This window comes from Juglans microcarpa x Juglans regia, chromosome 3D (assembly GCF_004785595.1).
Source record: "Juglans microcarpa x Juglans regia isolate MS1-56 chromosome 3D, Jm3101_v1.0, whole genome shotgun sequence".
In the NCBI taxonomy this organism is placed as follows: domain Eukaryota; kingdom Viridiplantae; phylum Streptophyta; class Magnoliopsida; order Fagales; family Juglandaceae; genus Juglans; species Juglans microcarpa x Juglans regia.
In genome coordinates, this window is record NC_054598.1 from 1,933,585 (window position 1) to 1,953,038 (window position 19,454).

The following is a 19,454-nucleotide window of genomic DNA, read 5'->3' on the forward strand; positions in this document are numbered from 1 at the left end:
AAGTACACAAGATGTATATAAGAGAGTTATTTCTGAAATCATCATTATTATTATCATTAGTATTGATATTCTTCTTATTATTTGCTATTATTATTACTATTAGCCGGAAGAAAAAGTCATAATAGGAACAAAATCATCTGCATTGCTGAAGTTTGTAAAGCAACAGAAAATAACTGTAGTACTGAGGTGCTCGGATGAAAACAAAAAGTTTCTTAGTACATAGCACTTGAAGCCACATCTCATGGAGGAAAAAGCGTGTATGGCTGGCTTAATGAGTTTTTAATATGCATGCTTACTATATTTCTATTTGACTATTTTGAACAATAATGACAGCAGTATACACCATATCAAGCCTGTTTATACCTTAGTCAATATTTTCAAATCTCTATATCAGTAGAACCAAAAATTATAAAGCTGTTGTATGTGATGGTGGGCTTGAGTATATCAGCTACATCAGAAGTAGACAGCATGGCTCTACTTTATGTACAATAATACAGAAACTTCAACATAACAGCCAATAGTGAAGAGATATCACAGTGCTCAGCACTTGGGGAAACTACCTAGAGGAGGATCCGCATCGAACTTCTCACAAGACAATAATTTTTTTAAATCCTCAATTAAAGCAAGTATTCATGGCAAGCAGTTTGAGGTTTTCTACAGGGAAACTCTCACTGAGAAATTTTGAGCTTCCCAAGTTTGGCAATACAAGGCCTCCATAGCAGATGCTCCCCAATAGCATGCTGCAGAAGCGTTGGGGAGATGTGGTGGTTACTTGAATACTTGCAATATGGATTTTTTAAGAATAATTCCACATTAATTTTCACTGCTCTCTAAAAGAAGTACACAAAAACAGTTGCAAGATTACTGCCAAGTGCTGCCCAGAAAATAAATAAAAGAGGATAATCGATAATGTTTATGGGGTTAAAAGAAAAAAGAAAAAAAAAAAAAGAGCTCCTCAGAAAATAAACCCATGACTTGATGTTGTTTTCAAAGTGACCTTGCCACAATTGATGGTCTCCATAATTCAGTGCGCATGAAATCTGGATGAAAGTGATGTAGCCCAAATCAGGCAAAAGCTAGGATTATCACACAAGTCACTGTTTTTTTTTTTTTTTTTTTTTTTTTTAATTTTTTATAAGTAAACGATTGTATTAATAAGAATAGGCATAACCCAAGTACACAAGATTGTATACAAGAGGTAACACCTATTTCAGGAAGAAGAAATGGAAACAAGAAAATCATGAAAACCAAGTCCATTAAAATCTACAGGTATGGCCCATAGAAATAAAGTTCTAGCAAAAAGTAATATAAGTTCCTCTAATGAGCACAGAGCGCAGCGCTCCTTGTTTTCGAATGTCCGGTCATCACACTCCTACCATAAGCACCACAGGATACAAATAGGAACCATCTTCCACACAATTGCGATTTGTGGAACGACTCCTAAATTTGCCCAACTAGCAAAAAGCTCAATCACTGTGGCAAGCATAACTCAGGCTATCTCTAACTTGCTAAATACATCGTCCCATAACGCTCTAGCAACCTCAAAATGCAATAGAAGATAATCCACAGTCTCCCCACTTTTCTTGCATATACAACACCAATCTACTATAATCACCCATTTACGTAAGTTATCCATCATTAAAATCTTACCCAGAGAAGCTGTCCAAGCAAAAAATGCTGCTTTGGGAGGCGCCTTTGTCAAGTTCGTGAGAATGGCTGAAATTGAATGGCCTTGAGTTCTGTATATTATATATATAGACTTTACAAAAATGCTATACATGGAAAGCAAATAAGTTCCCGCATGATTCTAGCCCTATACATGTAAACTATAATCTGTCAAATAATGTATGCTAACTGTACAGAATAATGAATGGAGAAATAAGGAAACAATTGTGGGCTAAAATAAGGAAAGAAGTGTGGACAGCAAAGCTGTCCGTTGACAGCCCCCCTCAAATTGATACAGGTTGATCAATAAGCATCAATTTGCTACTTAGGAAGCAATGTCGATGACGAGTGAGAGCCTTGGTGAAGATATCAGCAATTTGTAGTTCAGTGGAAATATGTGGAAGAGTGATAACACGAGCTTCAAAGGCTTCACGAATAGAGTGACAATCCACTACAATATGCTTTGTGCGCTCATGATAGACAGGATTGGCCGTGATCTGAATAGCACTTGTATTATCGGCATGTAGAGGTGTAGGATAGGTTTTAGCAACATCTAGCTCAGCAAGCAAACCTCGAAGCGAAATTATTTCAGAACAAGCAAGAGACATCGCCCGGTACTCAGATTCCGTAGATGACTTAGAGACTCTGTCTTGCTTCTTACTCTTCCAGTAGATCAATGCATCACCTAAGAACACACACCAACCAGTGATGGAGTGACGGGTATCTGCACAACCAGCCCAATCAGCATCACTATAAAAAGCAAGGCGAGTAGAATTGCTTGCAGGGAAGAATAAGCCATGGGCAGAAGTGCCGTGAACATAGCGTATGATCCTACGGACAGCAGCCAAATGAAAATGACGAGGAGTCTGAAGAAACTGGCTGACTTGCTATACAGCAAAAGAAATGTCCGGTCTAGTAATGGTGAGATAAACAAGGCTACCCACCAACTTTCGGTACAAACTGGGATCAGCAAGTAAGTCACCCTCCTCTTTGCGAAGCTTGACATTTAATTCCATGGGAGTATCAACAGAAGTAGCCTCTTGTAGGCCAGCTGTAGCAACCAAGTCATTAGCATACTTATGTTGTTTGAGGGAAATACCAGAAGGACTACGATGCACCTCAAGACCAAGAAAATATGTGAGAGACCCAAGATCTTTCATATGAAAAGACTCTGAGAGATGAGTCTTGAGCTGGCCAAGTAAAGTAGAATTGGAACCAGTGATCACAATATCATCAACATAAACAAAAAGAATAACAATACCCATGTCTGATTTTCGAAGAAACAAGGAAGTGTCATACTTGCTCTGCTTGAATGAAAATTGTAATAAAGTGGTGCGGAATTTATCAAACCAGGCCCTCAGAGCCTGTTTGAGATCATAAAGAGAGAGACGAAGCTTACACACATGTGAAGTCGGAGAGGGAAACAATCTCGAGGGTGGCTTCATATAAATACACTCTTTAAGATCCCCATGAAGAAAAGCATTTTTGACATCCATCTGATGTAGTGGCCAATCACTGGAAGTAGCAAGAGCTAAAATCGTACGAACAGTAGTCATTTTAGACACAGGAGCAAAGGTCTCTTCATAATTGACACCATATTCCTGATTATTCCCAAGTTTAACAAGCCGAGCTTTGTAACGATCCAAACTTCCATCAGATCGGACCTTGACTGAGTAAACCCATTTGCAACCCAGAGGAACAATAGTGGGAGGACATGGCTCAATGTCCCAGGTGTGATTGGCCTCTAGAGCGGCAATTTCTTCCTGCATAGCTTGTTGCCAACAATCATGCTTGGCAGCGTGTGAGTAGCATGTGGGAATATCAAAATTGGACAATCCAGCAATAAGAGCTGAAATAGAATTGCCAGAACTGGAAGAGGGAAATCCATACCTATCCGGGGGTACAGACACTCGAGGAGAGCGACGTACCAAAGGCGCTGGAGGTGCTGCAACTGACTGAATCTGGAGCGTGGTAGGATCAGATATTGGGTGAGCCACCGGAAGCGACTATGGGAGGGAATGTCTCATATACACAATACCTGGTTTAAAGCGAGAACTGACTGGATGAAGATCTGAGAACTGCTGCTCAAAGGAGGTAAGAACCACAGTAGAAGAAGAGGCACCGAGGACACAGGAAAGAAATGTTGATCTTCAAAGAAAATAACATTCCTAAAAATGTGTGTAAGATGTAATGTAGGATCGTAGCAAACAAATCCCTTTTGACACACATTATATCCCAAGAAAGCACATCGGACAGATTGAGCAGATAATTTATGTCGCTCATGAGGAGGTAAATGAACAAAACATACACAACCAAAGGTACGAAGGTTATCATAACTAGGTTGCTTAGCAAATAAGCGGAAATAAGGAGACTCCATATGTAGAACTTGAGAAGGTAAACGATTAATCAAGTGAGTAGCAATTTTCAGAGCCTCTACCCAAAACATGGATGGAACAGAAGACTTTAACAAGAGAGTACGTACCACATCTAAGAGATGATGATTTTTGCGTTCGGCTACTCCATTTTGTTGAGGAGTAGAGGGACATAAACATTGATGAATAATACCCTTAGAAGCCAAGAACGCTTGAAACTCAGTAGACAAATATTCACCACCAGAATCTGTGCGTAATGTCTTAATAGAAGCAGAAAATTGATTGTCAACATACGCTAAAAACTCAGTGAAAGTACGAAAGACCTCAGATTTGGAGCGAAGAAGGTAGACCCAAGTAAATCTACTATGATCATCAATGAAAGTCACATAGTATTTAAAATTTTCATGTGAACTAATTGGGGAAGGTCTCCAAACATCACTATGGATAATATCAAAGCAATGAGATGCTCTACTAGCATGCAAAGTGAAGGGAAGAGTTTTGCTTTTACCAAGTTTGCAAGAAGCACACTCAAGAGATAAAGAAGAACGATCTTTATTACCAAGTAAACCAGAGTTCAATACATGAGATAATATCTGAGTATTGGGATGGCCTAAATGGCGATGCCACACCATACTAAGATCTGAAACATTATTACAAGCAAAAGACTTAATAGAAGAAACTGGAGAAAAAACTGGAACAAGCAAAACTAGTGGAAACAAGCGCCCCACTTTAGGTCCCTTCGTGGTTGGCTCCCCCGTTACCTGGTCCTGCACAACATAACCATCACCAAAAAAATTAACACAATTGTTATCAACTAATTGACCAACAGAAATAAGATTCGTGGAAAGCTGAGAAGCAAGAAATACATCAGTGAACTTAGAAGAGGCATCTCCGACAGTAGCGATTGGCAAAGAACTGCCATTTGCAATCTGAATAGCAGATTGACCAGCGTAGGGCTGAACATGACATAGAGCAGTGGGAGTATTTGTCATGTGCTTAGAGGCACCCGAGTCCACGTACCAAAGTTTAGTAGAAGTGTTACCTTGGAACCCCATTGTTGATAAAGCTGAAATCAGCATCTGTTGCACCATGTCGGGTGTGTAGTAATTCGTTGCAGGAGGTGCAGGAACTGAGGAATCATTGGAAGGAGAGCCAAGAGCTGCGGAGGGTACAATAACAGAAGTCTGAAATGCCTGGGCCTGATGATTCTGGGGGCGGATACGACATTCTTTGATAATGTGACCCTTCTTCTTGCAATAAGAGCAGTATTTCTTAGGACAATTGGTAGCAATATGTCCATATTCCTTGCAGCAGAAACACTGCAAGTTCTTAGAATTCACAGGTGGTCCTCGTCTTTGGGCAGCATAAGCCACAGTGGTCGATCCTGAACTACCAGGGGAATGCTCCATAGTAGCTTGAGTATTAAGACGTTCTTCTTCGCGAAGTAACTCACCAAAACACACATCAAGAGAGGGAACAAGAGAGCGATTCAGCAGGAGGAACAAACAGATTCAAATTCGGGACGTAGAAACTGATCACGACGACTAGTCTCGTGAAGTTTCTGAATAATGGAAAGAGTGGCATCAGGAACATTCGTAGTAACCAGATCAGCATATTCATTCCAAAGTGTCATAAAACCCGAATAGTAATCTTGGATGGAAAGAGTGTCATGCTGAAACGTGGCAATCGCATGCTCTAACTGAAAACGACGAGCAGCATTATCTTGATGATAAACCCTCTTGAAGTAAGTCCACATGGATTGTGTGGTGCGATGAGGCCGCAAGTTGATGACAATATGTGGCTCGACCGAGCCAAGACATAATCCGAGCATCAAGCACTGCTCATGAAAGAGAAGAGACTGGATCCTTGGATTTATCAGGATTAGGTGCACAATCTGTGCCATCAATATGGCGCCAAAAATCTTTTCCCTTGAGGAAAAGTTCAAATTGAAAAGCCCAAGTAGAGTAATTTTTGCCCGTAAACTTGACGCACACGGGTGCAGAATCCATGGTAAATAAATGAAAACCGAGACAAAAGCCAAAAAATAACGAAAAGGCTGAAATAACCAAAAAAGAACCAAAGCCGAGAAGCAAATAGCACCCAATATTAATGGTTCCGAGAAGCAAGAGCACCAAAAAAAAAATTTGTAAGCAACAAACAAACATCAGACCGAAGAACCAAAACCTGCAAGATGCGTCGCACAGCACCTGCTAACAGCCACAGAGGACTGTTCCGAGAGCCACTCAGCCACCATAGAGATGCCGAAAAAGACCAGGAAAGACTACACCGACGGCCACCGTGTCTGTAGACCACCGATACAGACCACCGAAAGAGTTGCACCGAAAAAAAAACGACCCAGAGAATAGACTTGCACCGAAAGACAGAGAAGATGACGTCGGAGACACCCAAAAACAACACAGAGACCACCGAAACAGAGAAGGTTCACGTCGGAACTAGCACAGAAGCCACTGAGAAGAAGAAGTGCACGTCGAAACTGCACAGAGACACCAAAGCCGAGAGAAGAGAAAAAAAAAATTCGAAAGATCAGCAGTTTTTAGTCGACGGCTCTTGATACCATGTCAAGTTCGTGAGAATGGCTGAAATTGAATGGCCTTGAGTTCTGTATATTATATATATAGACTTTACAAGAATGCTACACATGGAAAGCAAATAAGTTCCCGCATGATTCTAGCCCTATACATGTAAACTATAATCTGTCAAATAATGTATGCTAATTGTACAGAATAATGAATGGAGAAATAAGGAAACAATTGTGGGCTAAAATAAGGAAAGAAGTGTGGACAGCAAAGCTGTCCGTTGACAGCCTTATTTTGCCAGATCCTTTTCCATAGAAAATGATTATTCTACGATTGTGTGAAGACTTGTAGAAAGAGTGAACTGAAAATGTACCTTTTTTCTGCGGGTACCCACCACAACGTGTCAGATCCATGAGTGCTTGGTCTCATGGAGTATAGAAGACTAAAGAAATCCTCAAAGCTGCCTACCTCCCAATCTTGGGCCGCCCTAATGAAGTTCACGTTCCATTGGACTAGGTCTCCAGATATCTCCATAAAATCAGCCATTTCTTTCTCACATGCAATCCTGAAAACTAAAAGGAATGAGTCCTTAAGGGCGTTATCACCACACTCACAACTCACAAGTCGCTCCAAAATTTTATTCTAGAGCCATCTCCCAACACAAATCTAGTGTGACGAGCAAAAACCCCCCACCCTCGTCTAATGTGCTTCCAAACTCCCACTCCATAAACCCCACATACCTCCCTAGTACTCCATCCCCCCCTCCCCTCCAACAATTACAAACCTCCATATTTGCAGTCAATCACTAACTTTCATAAGGCTTCCAGTTCCATATTATATTGCGACAACCATTTTCCAAGTAAAACCCGATTGGAAATTCTTAGATTTCTAATTCCCAACCCATCATAAGAGATTGGGGAGTATACATTATCTCACTTAACCAGATGGAATTTGAAATCCTCCTCCAAACTGCTCCAAAGGAAGTTGCGATGAAGTTTCTCAATATGGGTAGGCACACTTGCTGGAATTGGGAATAAAGATAAGAAATATGTTGGTAAATTAGACAGATTGCTTTTAATTAAGGTGATCCTACCACCATTCAACAAGAACAATATCTTCCAACCTGCCAATCTACGTTCAATCTTCTCAATCACTGTATCCCAAATCGATTTAGCCTTTGAGGCTGCCCTCAAAGGAAGACCAAGGTAATTCATGAGAAGAGAGGAAACCTTACATCCAAGAGTGTTAGCCAATTGTCTAATATTGCGAACATTACCAATTGGCACCTTCAAAGCAGATGCCGCTTCAAAACAAAGTAAAAGTGCCCTCAATGCCCGAATCTGGTTTTGTTCTACCTCACAGAATATTAGTATATCATCTACAAACAACAAGTGATAAATGTTAAGAGTACCCCTATTGGGGTCACCAACCGAGAATCCAGCCACAAAGCCACTATTCACCAAGGCCGAGATCATTCTGCTAAGCGCCTCCATAACAATGAAAAAAATGAGTGGGGACAAAGGATCCCCTTGTCTTAGGCCTCGAAAACTGTTAAAGAAGCCAACTGGACTGCCATTCACCAAAACTGAAAACTTCACAGTGGATATACACCATCTGATCCACGAGCACCATCTCTCCCCCAATCCACACCTCCCAAGCAAGTAAAGTAGGAACTCCCAATTGACATGATCATAGCCCTTCTCTATATGCAGCTTGCATAGGATTCCCTGATTGCCAAATTTTAATATACTATCTAGGGCTTTGCCTATTCATGGTAATAAAAATTTCTTATTAACTACAAAAAATAAATAAATAAATAAATAAACAAAAACTATTTAGGCATTCATTGGCGATATGAATTGAGTCCAAAATTTGCCTAGCCCGTACAAATGCATTTTGGGGTTTCGTAATGATCCTCCCCAAAACCTCCCCTAAGCGGTTAGCAAGCACCTTGGAGAGGATCTTATACACCCCATTCACAAGACTAATGGACCGATAATCCTTCACCTCCGATGCCCCAATCTTCTTGGGAATAAGTGTAATAAACGTGGTACTTAGGCTTCTCTCAAATTTTCCAACCGAAAAAAATTCCTAAAACACCTTCATTAAATCCTCCACCACATACCAACATGATTGAAAAAATCTCATACAAAATCCGTCAGGACCAGGTGCTGTCTTTGACCATCCTCCCCACCACATCGTGAACCTCTGTCTCCTTAAAGGGCCTCTCCAACCAAGAAACATTATGCAGCTCAATGAACTCAAATGCTAGTCCATCAAGCTTTGGCTGCCACCCCACCTGTTCGGTAAACAATGTTCCAAAAAATCAGCAACATGCTCTCGAATCGTGGGAGCCTCGCACAAACCACACCATCTATATTCAGCATCTCAATGGTATTAGTTCTCCTATGAGAGTTGGCCACTTTATGAAAAAATTTCATACTACGACCTCCTTCCTTCAATCACAATGCTCTTGATTTTTGGCACCAAGAGATTTCCTCCAATAAAATGACCCTCTCTAATTCTGAAACTAACTCTGACTTCTGAGATAACTCTTCCACAGAAAGGACCCGACCCTCTTGTGGCTCCTCTAACATGGACTTCTTACGGTCACCTATATCACCAAAGGATTGAGCATTCCAAAGCTTTAAATAAAGATTTAGAGCTTTCAGTTACCCTAACAAATGAAACTAGGGGTGCCATGAATCTAATATGAGAAACACCATTGTCTAACCCTGTCCGCAAAACCTTCATTTTTAGCCACATTTTCGAATTTAAAATACCGACTCACCTTGAATACCACCACAATCTAGCAAGATAGGAAAATGATCAGAACAAAGACTAGGCAACCTCTTTTGACATAGGTCCAAATAATGAGTTTCCTACTCTTGTGAGACTAAAAATATATCCAATCTAGACCACATATAGTTATTAATTAGACCTCGTGTATGCTCCACCTATAAGAGGAATATCCACCAATCCCAAATCAACTATACACTCCGAGAATTCCATCATTGCTGGCTGCAGCCTACTTTCCCTTGGAAGTTCACTTAGGAACCTTGTAACATTAAAGTCACCACCTATGCACCAAGGTAGGTCCCACCAGCTATGTATTCCAGCTATTTCTTCCCATAAAAGTCATCAGTCCATAGATACCAGTGAAAGCCCATAAGAAATTGTCTTCCACATTCTTAAAAAAAACATGCCACTGTGTACTCCCCAATGAACTGCTCCAATTTCTCCACTACCCTTCTATCTCACATAACTGATAAACCTCCTAAAGCTATCAGATGCAAGGTAAGCCCAATCCACATATGTACAACTCTATAAACTTTGAATGATACTTCTTGGAATAAATTTCAGTGTAGTTTCCTGCAAGCACACAATGTCTGCCTTCCACTCACGAAGCAAATTTTTATCCTAAGGCACTTATTAGCCTCGTTAAGCCCTTAGACATTCCAAGAAACAATTTTGGGCTTCATAAAGAAGGTGCTAGCCCCTTCCCTTTGGATCTTTCTCGGCTTGAGCTGCCCTCATAGTTAAGAGACCATGTTAATCTCTTTAGCTCCCTCTGTTTTTTGGATCCTGATTTCTTGGGCTGAGTATGACCAACTTCAATGGCAGTAACGCAAGTCATTGTTAAGAAGGCTGGAAAATTCATTGTTGGGTCAAATCAAAATCTAATATTAGAAGGCATCATCCAATTCCAAAGTTCTCCTTCTACTTCATCTCGTTAAAGAACTTCATGGACTTATGTTCTTGTTCTTCACACTATTTGGGTGCTTCCTTTTCTACACTACATGCGTACTTGGGCTGCATCACTCTGTACTTGGATTAATATTGCCGTACTTATCAAAAAATGGTCTTCCCTTGCATTTGAAAATAAACAAAATGTTGTATCATGCTGTTTATTCAAAACTAAACAACACAGTGACACATGACTTACAAATGAAGTTTTTTTCTTTTCTAATGTAAAGTCTACCTTGTTTACCAATCTCTCCACAATTGTTTTCCAATAGAAGACGACTTCCTGATAAGTAAATAAAATCCAATCCAAACATGGAAAGAGGAATATAAACCAAGCCTGCAACCAAACATCTACTAACCCTGGCACCAAACAAGCCTAAATATATAATTAAATACCACCAAGGACAATAATTCTCAAAATTTGGCAAAATCCAAGACTTGGGCGGCCACTCTTCCTCCGTTTATTAAATACAATTCATGGTATTTCCTACTTCATGAAATACAGTTAAATTGTTTACTTTTCAAAAAAGAAAAATATAAAACACAAAAAAAAAAAAAAAGAACACCAATTCTTTTAAACCTCGAGATAAAGTTTTAAAATGAAAATAGAGCAAGAACGTTACAAACAAAGTGCTAAGGTTTCATTATTCATCAAAGAAACTCACCAAAGCAGCAAGTTCGGTCGCAAGGCATTTCCTAGCTCTCTCAACATATTCGCGTGCTTCATCATACTGGAGGGAAAAATTGTAAATGGATCTCAAAAATTGCAAAAAGTATTGTCAGCAGTAAAACATTAGTGTACCTTTCCTCTGCGAACTAATAATACAGCCCTGAAAAATGTTCCATTACTACTTCCATCACCACCACCAGCAGTGTTCCCCAAACCCCGAAGTTTGGTATCATCACCATCATCTAATCGAGACACATATTCTGCCATTTGATCCCACTCTCCCATGTTCCATGCAGCACTTGCAGCCTGAGACCACCACATAAGGAACATAAGCATGAGCAATAAGATATTGACAACAACCATTATAACATCACAAACTAACCATTGGTGCCATTTCTAGTCGAGCAGCTGGCTCTGCAGGGGTCCAATATTCCTTGCACAAGCTGTTAAGCTCCTCCCATCGAGCCAATGCAGCAAGGCATCGCATCCGACCTGTAGAAGACCCAAATATGAATTATTCATACAAATTAATACATACAAGAATGACTCCAAACTAACACATTAACAAAGGCAGACCTAAAATGGCATCCAAAACAAGATGTGGGCTAGTTGCTTGAGATGCTTTGGCAGTGTAAGCCTTGAGCGCATCATCCCATCGCTGCAGTTTCTCGTACCTAACAAAGAGAAATTTAATGTGAGCACTCTCAATGGAAATACTTAACACTGAAGACACATAAAACAGGTCCATTCCTGCTCGTTTTGCAGACACAAAAAATGAATGTTAGCAGATGAATGCTCAGCTTTACCATGACTCCTTCAGTTGAACATCCAAATGTTGCTGGGCATAGGTCAATATCCCAACTGCAGCCTAGAAAAACAAGCGTCCATCAATCAAATGGAAGCAAATATGTTCAATAAAGGGGGATATCAAAATTAAATTAGGTAGCAGCAGTTAAATGATAAACTTTCGAAAAGGTACCTCATGCTGATGTAATTGACTGTTTATGTGTATGAGCGCTTCCACTACAGAGACAGGGTTAGCATCCATCTTCTTGGAGCATGCTCCTTCAAATTCCATCTCTTTGTAATGCAGGGCCTTGGCGAATGCACGACACTGATGTGTAATATTGACAAAGTAAATATACAACAAACATATTAGAGAAGATAATAAGATGAAATAAACATGACAGGAAAAGAGTTTGTTTTTCCTGGAGAAAAATCGTAAAATTGCAGGAACTATATTAGGAGACATGACACCTTTTCTGCCAGAGCACCAAGGAGGCGGATGTCAATAGGAAGAGGTTTCTCATCATGCTCCATGAACTCTGCCTGCAGATCATTTAATAATTTCAATCAATTGAACGCATGCCAGTTTTGATGATGGAAGGCTGTCCTAGCAAACCACCATTGACTTTTCCTATTCCAGTGAATCAGCCGCATCTGGTTTGATACTCCCATATCAAACCAAAAGGAGTAAAAAAAGAGCCCTTGTTCAAACAATTAGTCACCAACTTCCCAGCTGCTCTATCACAGCCCAAACAATATTGTTCAAGAGGCAAATTGTGTAATTAAGTAACCAAGGCCATCTTTTATTCACTTCCCTAACTTTGATCAATTATAGGAATAACTTGAATGCTGAAAGAAAAAATATATACCAAGTTGAGAAGTGTTCCCAAGATTTCGGGAGGAATATTTGGGACGAAAAAGCCATCTCTAAACTGCGAACTAACTGTTTCTGACTATTCTCATTTAATTGAGCCCAACAGCTAACAAAACCAGCTGCAAACAACTCACGCCCAACAAAAGGCTGCAAAAAAGCTGAAAAATCAGAACCCAAGTCCAAACTCCTGAGGAAAAAAACTGTGCAAATGAAAACTAATAGTGATACCTGCAACTGTGCAAGCCTCACACAGGTTCTCAAGGCTGGAGAAGGAGATTCTTTCAGAAGTTCAATACTAAAATGCCTCATCCATTCTGCCCAATCTTCCTTCGTACTGCGCTGAGAAGCCTCCCCAGCAGTGCGTAATCGACCATCATTGACCTAGATGAAATTTATATAGCTCAGGTTCTCAAAAGAAAGTGCAGGCAAGCCAAGCAGATATGACCAAGAGCCACAGCAACCAAGTTAATCCCACTCTAGCAACGAATTCATTCATAGAGCCACAGCAACCTCACAGTAGTAGTAAGTGGTCAATAGTCTCTCCACTCTTTTTGCAAATGCATCACCAATCCATTATAATAATCCAGTGTTTCCTTAAATTATCTATGGTGAGGATCTACCTTGGCTGACAAAAGAAAGCAAAGAGCAATTGTTTTAGTTTGGTGTGGCTTGTGCAAGAGGAATGGAGAACCAGTTGAACATCTCTTGCTCCACTGTGAAGTACATAGTTCGGATCTCTCTAGAATTCTATCTTACAGGCTTTTTGGACTAGTTTGGATTCTAAATTGGCGTTGGAAGGGGCAATTTGGTAGCCATCCAAGCAAAATATTGTGGAAAATGATTCTGATATGCTTAATGTAGTGCATTTGGAAAGAAAAATGGTCATTGCTTCTAAAATTGTGAGGAAAACTATGGCCATAAGACTTCCTTTTTCAGAACTTTGCGTCACTGGATTGCTGGACATTCTCATCTTTCTAGCTTTAGTTTCCAGATTTTTCTGGGTTTCTTAGCTCTTAATGGCAGTGTTTCTCATGTATTCTTCCCATGTACTAGGATATTACCCTTTCTTTATATCAATAAATCTTTAACTTGCTTACTAAAAAAAATAGAAGCAATGTGCATATGTATACAGCCAATGACTTGGCTTGCTATGATATTTTGACAAAGATGGTGTACACAACAGGAGTAACATAGGCTGCAGAGGCTTGTATTTAAAGGAGAGATGTCTCTTCCGACATATATTCAAAGAGTGTACCTGATGGCCTCTGAGATTTTTATGCACGTCAGACCAATCTTCGTAAGGGTCAATCTTCTTATCATCTAAAGGGTCACTGATAACCTCTGTTGGAAGTCGTCGACTTAGTCTTTGGGCACTCATGCTCCCCAAGATCAATGGTTCACGTCTGTGCAAGCGACCTTCAATTTCCTCAAATTCCTTATGCTAAAAAAATAACTTTTGCAGTTAGTATCTCCAGATGCAAAAGATGTTTTATCGGATATAAGCAATTTCCTTTTTTTGCAAAACACGGATAACAAAGATGATAGTTAGAAAGAGAAGCAGAACCCGAAAGCGATGTTTGAACAAAAGTTTTTGTATTGATGGTATAAAAATGGTGAAGTCCTCCCCAAGGGCATGAGCCAGACAACAAAGTGCATCAACAGCATCCTTGCGGAGCTCATCATTCTTCCTACAAATAAACAGTTCACGCAATTGAAGCATCATAGGCAAGGTAAGAAAAGCCAAATGGTATCTTAAAGTTGGAAGTAGTAGATGCAGTTGGGAGTGAATTTTTATCTAGTTGCGTTACCTTAAAACTATATCACACATTCTCCTAATTTGCAGGCAAGAAAGAAACTGAGGAAGACATATACGTACATTTCAAATCAAAGAGATCATAATGCTCGAAGCCTAGAGCATGATCAAAGATTTATCCCCAACTTTTTTTCAATGACGAAGAATCCCGGAGACCATGCAAACACAACTTATCCCCAACCTTAAACCGTTTAGCATGACGAACTTCAGTAATGAATAAACTTTCATCACAAAATCAGAACCACATGGAAGCAAAGCTAACTTGGAATTAAATGAAGATGAACTGGGGAAGAGTCTACATGGTGCACCGTCATTGGTCAACAAAAATAATAAATGAAAGATTGCGTGGAAAAAAGAGAGAGAAGAAAAAGGAACTTAACAGGCACGCGTGTGAATGCTGGAAGCCATCAATAACTTTGGTTCAACTTAATAACTTTAGGTTTGTTAAATCAGGAAAAATTCCACGGTTTCTGGTTTTTTTCCCTAACCAAACTTGGAAAAGAGAATGATGAGAAGTTTTGGTATTCACGCCTCTCAGTTTGTGACACTCTTCACTGTATATCCAATATTAAAAATTGCCAAGCGGGTGGGTTACATGGAGGGGGATCCCTGCCCCACCTTGATGCAGCAGGAATGAACTGATTCGTGGGGGAGAGTGAAAAAAATAAGCACAAACAAACCCCAAGGAGAGGAGTATTGCCGTTCTGATACCAGGTGGAGCCACCACCAACACACCCCAGTAAAACAGCAAAAATATTATGCATGTATGGTCTTTTAATTACAAACACGTGAACATGGGGGAAAACGAACTGCCAAAACTCCCTAATTGGATCCCTGCTGGGGGAGCCATTGAATAAAATAGGGGGAGCCATTTAATAAAATAGAATATATATCTATAATGCTTGAAAGGAAACTAAATAAGACCCAAAAAGTTAGGGCAACTAATTCTTCAGTACATGGTTAGGCCAAGATGATTGGAATAAAATTGAACCACACAGTTGTATATGTATATACAAGAGAGACAGACTAATTTGGGATTAAGGAAACGGGACACTGACCCATCCAAAAGGAGCTTCAAGTGATGCACAAGAGAAGATATGTGACCGGTAACCTGATAAAAGGGAGTACGGCATTAATGATTAAATAATCAGCTAGAATAACACAACCTTTTTTTTTTTTTTTTTATAACTTCAAAGATAAATAAAATAAAATAAAAGTGACCTAGAAGCCCATTGACCTGCACACGTGGGATCAATCTTGTTAAGGTTTTGATTGAGGCACCTCTTATATCGACGGATGCATCCACTTTAAACAAGCGAATAAGTGCAGGAAGAAGTAGATGCATATGTTCATCCAGTGTCCCTACATTGCAAACCAGAAGCCGAAAGTTCTCTAAAAATCTCAAGTTTAAAAAAATTAAAAAAGAGAAGCATGTTGGTATGGTAGAAAAATATTATAAAACACCTTGAGCTCATTATGTTTTTCCTCCCTTTTGAAACATAAAACTGAACGAAACCAGCCTTGATGCCTTCAAAGGCACCAAACTCAACCAAAAATTTATAATTTATAATTACAAAAAATGAAAAAGACAAGTGCCAAACATACATGGATCCATTGGAAAGAGGCCCAAATTATTTATTTAATATAGGCGAGAGCTCCAATAGAATGAAATTGCCAGTGATAGCATGTAAAATCTATTATATCAATAAAATTGAGGTCATTGTTACCACAACTAATTACTATTTGCACTTTTTTCCTCTTCAGCTTTTTACTCAGCAACTCATCCAGCAGGTTTTGAACCCATGACCTTGGACTCTATCCTGTTCTATACAGGGGGAGGAAATGCCATTTGAGCTAGTGTTTATCAGTATGTTTTCAGTTTAACCTATAGTCCGCTTAGCTTATTGTTTTGCCACACAGATCTCAATTCATACTGGCTTTAATACAGTCAAAAAACAAAGAGCATTGTTTCACCCATCTTGCAATTTTCTTGCATTGGTTATATAGGCTGCAATTTCACTTTTGCATTAAATGAGTGTTCTCCCTGCACTTATTCAAGCAATGGCAAATATACTTCATTAATCTCATCAAACAATCAAAATCAAATTCATAATATTGATCTCCATTTTTGCAGTATTTCAGTTTTGCAATAAAATCCGATACTCTATTCAAGAACCACCATAATCAAAGAAATCCCGGCAATGATGTTTTAAACAATAATTGACATGATTAGCAAAACTAAATAGCACTAACCACCAAAAACTTCGAGTGTGTGGAGGATATCAGGAACATAGGTGTAGTCATTACACCTCTCTGCATCACTTAGAACTTGGATACAACCCGGAAGAATTACAGGAAGATGCTCCCTAAACTCATCATTGAGGGCCAAGCAAAGCTGTTCCACTAGGTGCAGAACCTGAGACAAAAACATCTCAAATAAGAGTATGAAAATGATAATTGCCATAGAACGACAAGACAATCAATCAATGTAACAACAGGTGATTGCACCCAAAAAGACCAAACTTACAGGATAGCCATGGGAAGGACGGCTAGTAGCAGGATAACTGAAGGATGACCATAATTTTGAAACTAAAGAGAGTAACTCCGGCAGATATTTTCTAATATGCTGCAGGGGTGCATCAAATCCAAAACATGACATCCAGAAAAACCTCAACAATCATAATGGGTGAAACTATCATGTTAGTTCAAAGTATACCTGACGCACGATAGATACCAAAGTTCCAAGCTTCCATGTTATAAAATCCTTTAGAGTATCTTCACATGTTTGAACAGTGTTAAAAAGATCAGGCAAAACCTACATGCAAGGGTAACAATCACATTTGAATCAAGCATAAAAACCCCAGATAGTGAAATTTCAGAAAACTTAAGTACAGGAAATGTAGAATTTGAGAAAATCTTAAAAGGTTTTTAACATGCACTAGCTGACCTCAGAAAACTACCGTGTTTAGATCTTAATACACAAAAAATATTATACCTTCCTCTTCATAAGTCTTCTCCCTTCAATTAGACACCTAAATTTCTTTTTACTAAACTAGAAAAGCACACTGATAGAATGGGAAAACAGAACAGCTGCCATCCCCATCAATTAACAGAAGGAACTTCCAAAGATATTAATACTTCTATTTGTTTTCATAAGTATTTTCCTTTGCATAATATATCTAATTCCTTTTCAGTAAAACGGGGAAGCATATCATAGTTTAAGATGATGGAAAGACAGGTCGGATGCAAATCCCATCAATGAACAGGATGAACTTCCAAAGGAATGGGTGACTAATAAATATGTTAACATCAAGAAGGGTAGCTGACACATTTCATCCTCCAGAGTAGAATAATATGCAATTATTTCTCAAAAATAAAAGACTAACCTTCGGTAAGTATGGAACACAACCCAGACCCATTGACTAATCTCGCAAAACAGAATGTATGATAAAAACAATTATATCAGGCATCACGACATAAATAACAGTTAAAAACATTTAATACGTATATAATGAAAAAATAGACATAAGATAAAAATGAGGAAAAAAACTCTTGTGCCACACATTACCTTAAATACGAACATAAGGGATCCAACCACCTTTAGGTGATAACTAGCAAGTGAAGTATCCCTAAGTATTCGCATGAGAGAATTGATCGCAACCTGAAACCATAGAAATGATTATAATAAGCCAAAAGCAAAAGTCATATATAAGGTGGATGTCCTACCGTGGAATAATAATCTTCAGATTGAGCAAAAGATGGCCACAGATCCATAGGCAGATCATCCATGGACTGAATATGACCTGAATCACTGGCAGCACGGCTTACATCTCCATGTGACCCTGGCAAACTTGCTTGATTTCGTTTATGCGCATGAGGATCTAAAGCACCCATAATACCAAGAACCTGAAGAAGCACAAGAATACTCTTAGCCAAAAAAAAAAACAAAGACGGAATATATATTAGACTTCTAGTTCATTTGTGCCTACCTTTAGTACTTCACGTCGGGTAGACCATGCCAACTCACCATTCAACAATTTCAAGAGTAAAATAAGCAGCTGCGGATACTCATTATATGGAGTTATGACATACCTGTTAAATTAATACAACCATGTTATCATAATTTTATATAGAGTACAGATTGAACATAAGAATTATAAACTTAACTAATAGATGAATCTAGATTAAGTTACACCGACTTTATTTTTTATAAGTAATACGAATTTAATTATGAGAGCAAAAGGTGCATATCCAAGTACAACAAGATGTGTACAGCAGTACAGGAAAGCATAGAAAAAGAAAAAGATACAAGAAAAGCATGGAAACTAAGCCCATTAAGTCTATAGAAGTTGTCCAAAGGAGAAGAGTGTCGAAAAAGAAAGTCTTGATCTCCTCCAAATGAAAATTGCTCCATCCATTTTGGAGTACATACACACTGTATTAATCAGTAGGTACAGTATGCGGTGGCCCTTGTAAATAATTCCATAAGGTCTCCAAGGTGAGCATCATCTAAGAAGCAGGACAGCACCTAAGGGGAGATGAGAAGAGTAATTCAACAGTGTCTCATCAAGTTTTAGTGCCTAATCGTATGAGTCAGAACTAGTTAAAATCACTTTCAAAAAGCAATTGGGCATGTTTGGTAATGGTTTCAAAGAACCAGAAAAAGTAGAAAACTTCCAAGACACAAATAAGCTACTTGTGTTTTTTTACAATTCTTGTTTCAAGAATCATTCCCGTTGCAAAAAAGACTTCGCATGTGCACACAAAAGAAAGAAAGAACAATACTTCTCACTCCACCTCACCCAACTCCTATGTGCAGTGAGGGTGGAGACCTCCCTAGCACCGTCCTCACGAGGAGGGAGGGGAAGGATTGGGGATGCCCCCACCCCAGGCAGGGAGGTCATTCCCACCTCCCTTGCTCCCCTTCAACTACTAGGGGCAGGTATCATCCTCCACCATGCTTCTCTTTTTCTTTTAGTTTTTTTGGTTT

At 39.2% G+C, this 19,454-nt stretch overlaps 1 protein-coding gene across 1 annotated transcript in view; it reads right to left on the reverse strand.

Moving 5' to 3' along the window:
* The window catches only part of LOC121255618 (serine/threonine-protein kinase TOR-like), an 83,344-nt gene that overhangs the window by 18,653 nt on the left and 45,237 nt on the right, over positions 1-19,454 (reverse strand). The window contains 21 exon segments of the mRNA XM_041156015.1: positions 10,987-11,052; positions 11,124-11,297; positions 11,374-11,483; positions 11,568-11,665; positions 11,798-11,859; positions 11,971-12,105; positions 12,249-12,320; positions 12,647-12,690; positions 12,693-12,798; positions 12,880-13,032; positions 13,907-14,092; positions 14,216-14,339; positions 15,523-15,575; positions 15,702-15,826; positions 16,718-16,880; positions 16,992-17,090; positions 17,181-17,279; positions 17,851-17,886; positions 18,033-18,125; positions 18,191-18,370; positions 18,454-18,556. Of these exon segments, the coding sequence (XP_041011949.1) occupies positions 10,987-11,052; positions 11,124-11,297; positions 11,374-11,483; positions 11,568-11,665; positions 11,798-11,859; positions 11,971-12,105; positions 12,249-12,320; positions 12,647-12,690; positions 12,693-12,798; positions 12,880-13,032; positions 13,907-14,092; positions 14,216-14,339; positions 15,523-15,575; positions 15,702-15,826; positions 16,718-16,880; positions 16,992-17,090; positions 17,181-17,279; positions 17,851-17,886; positions 18,033-18,125; positions 18,191-18,370; positions 18,454-18,556 (2,281 nt within the window).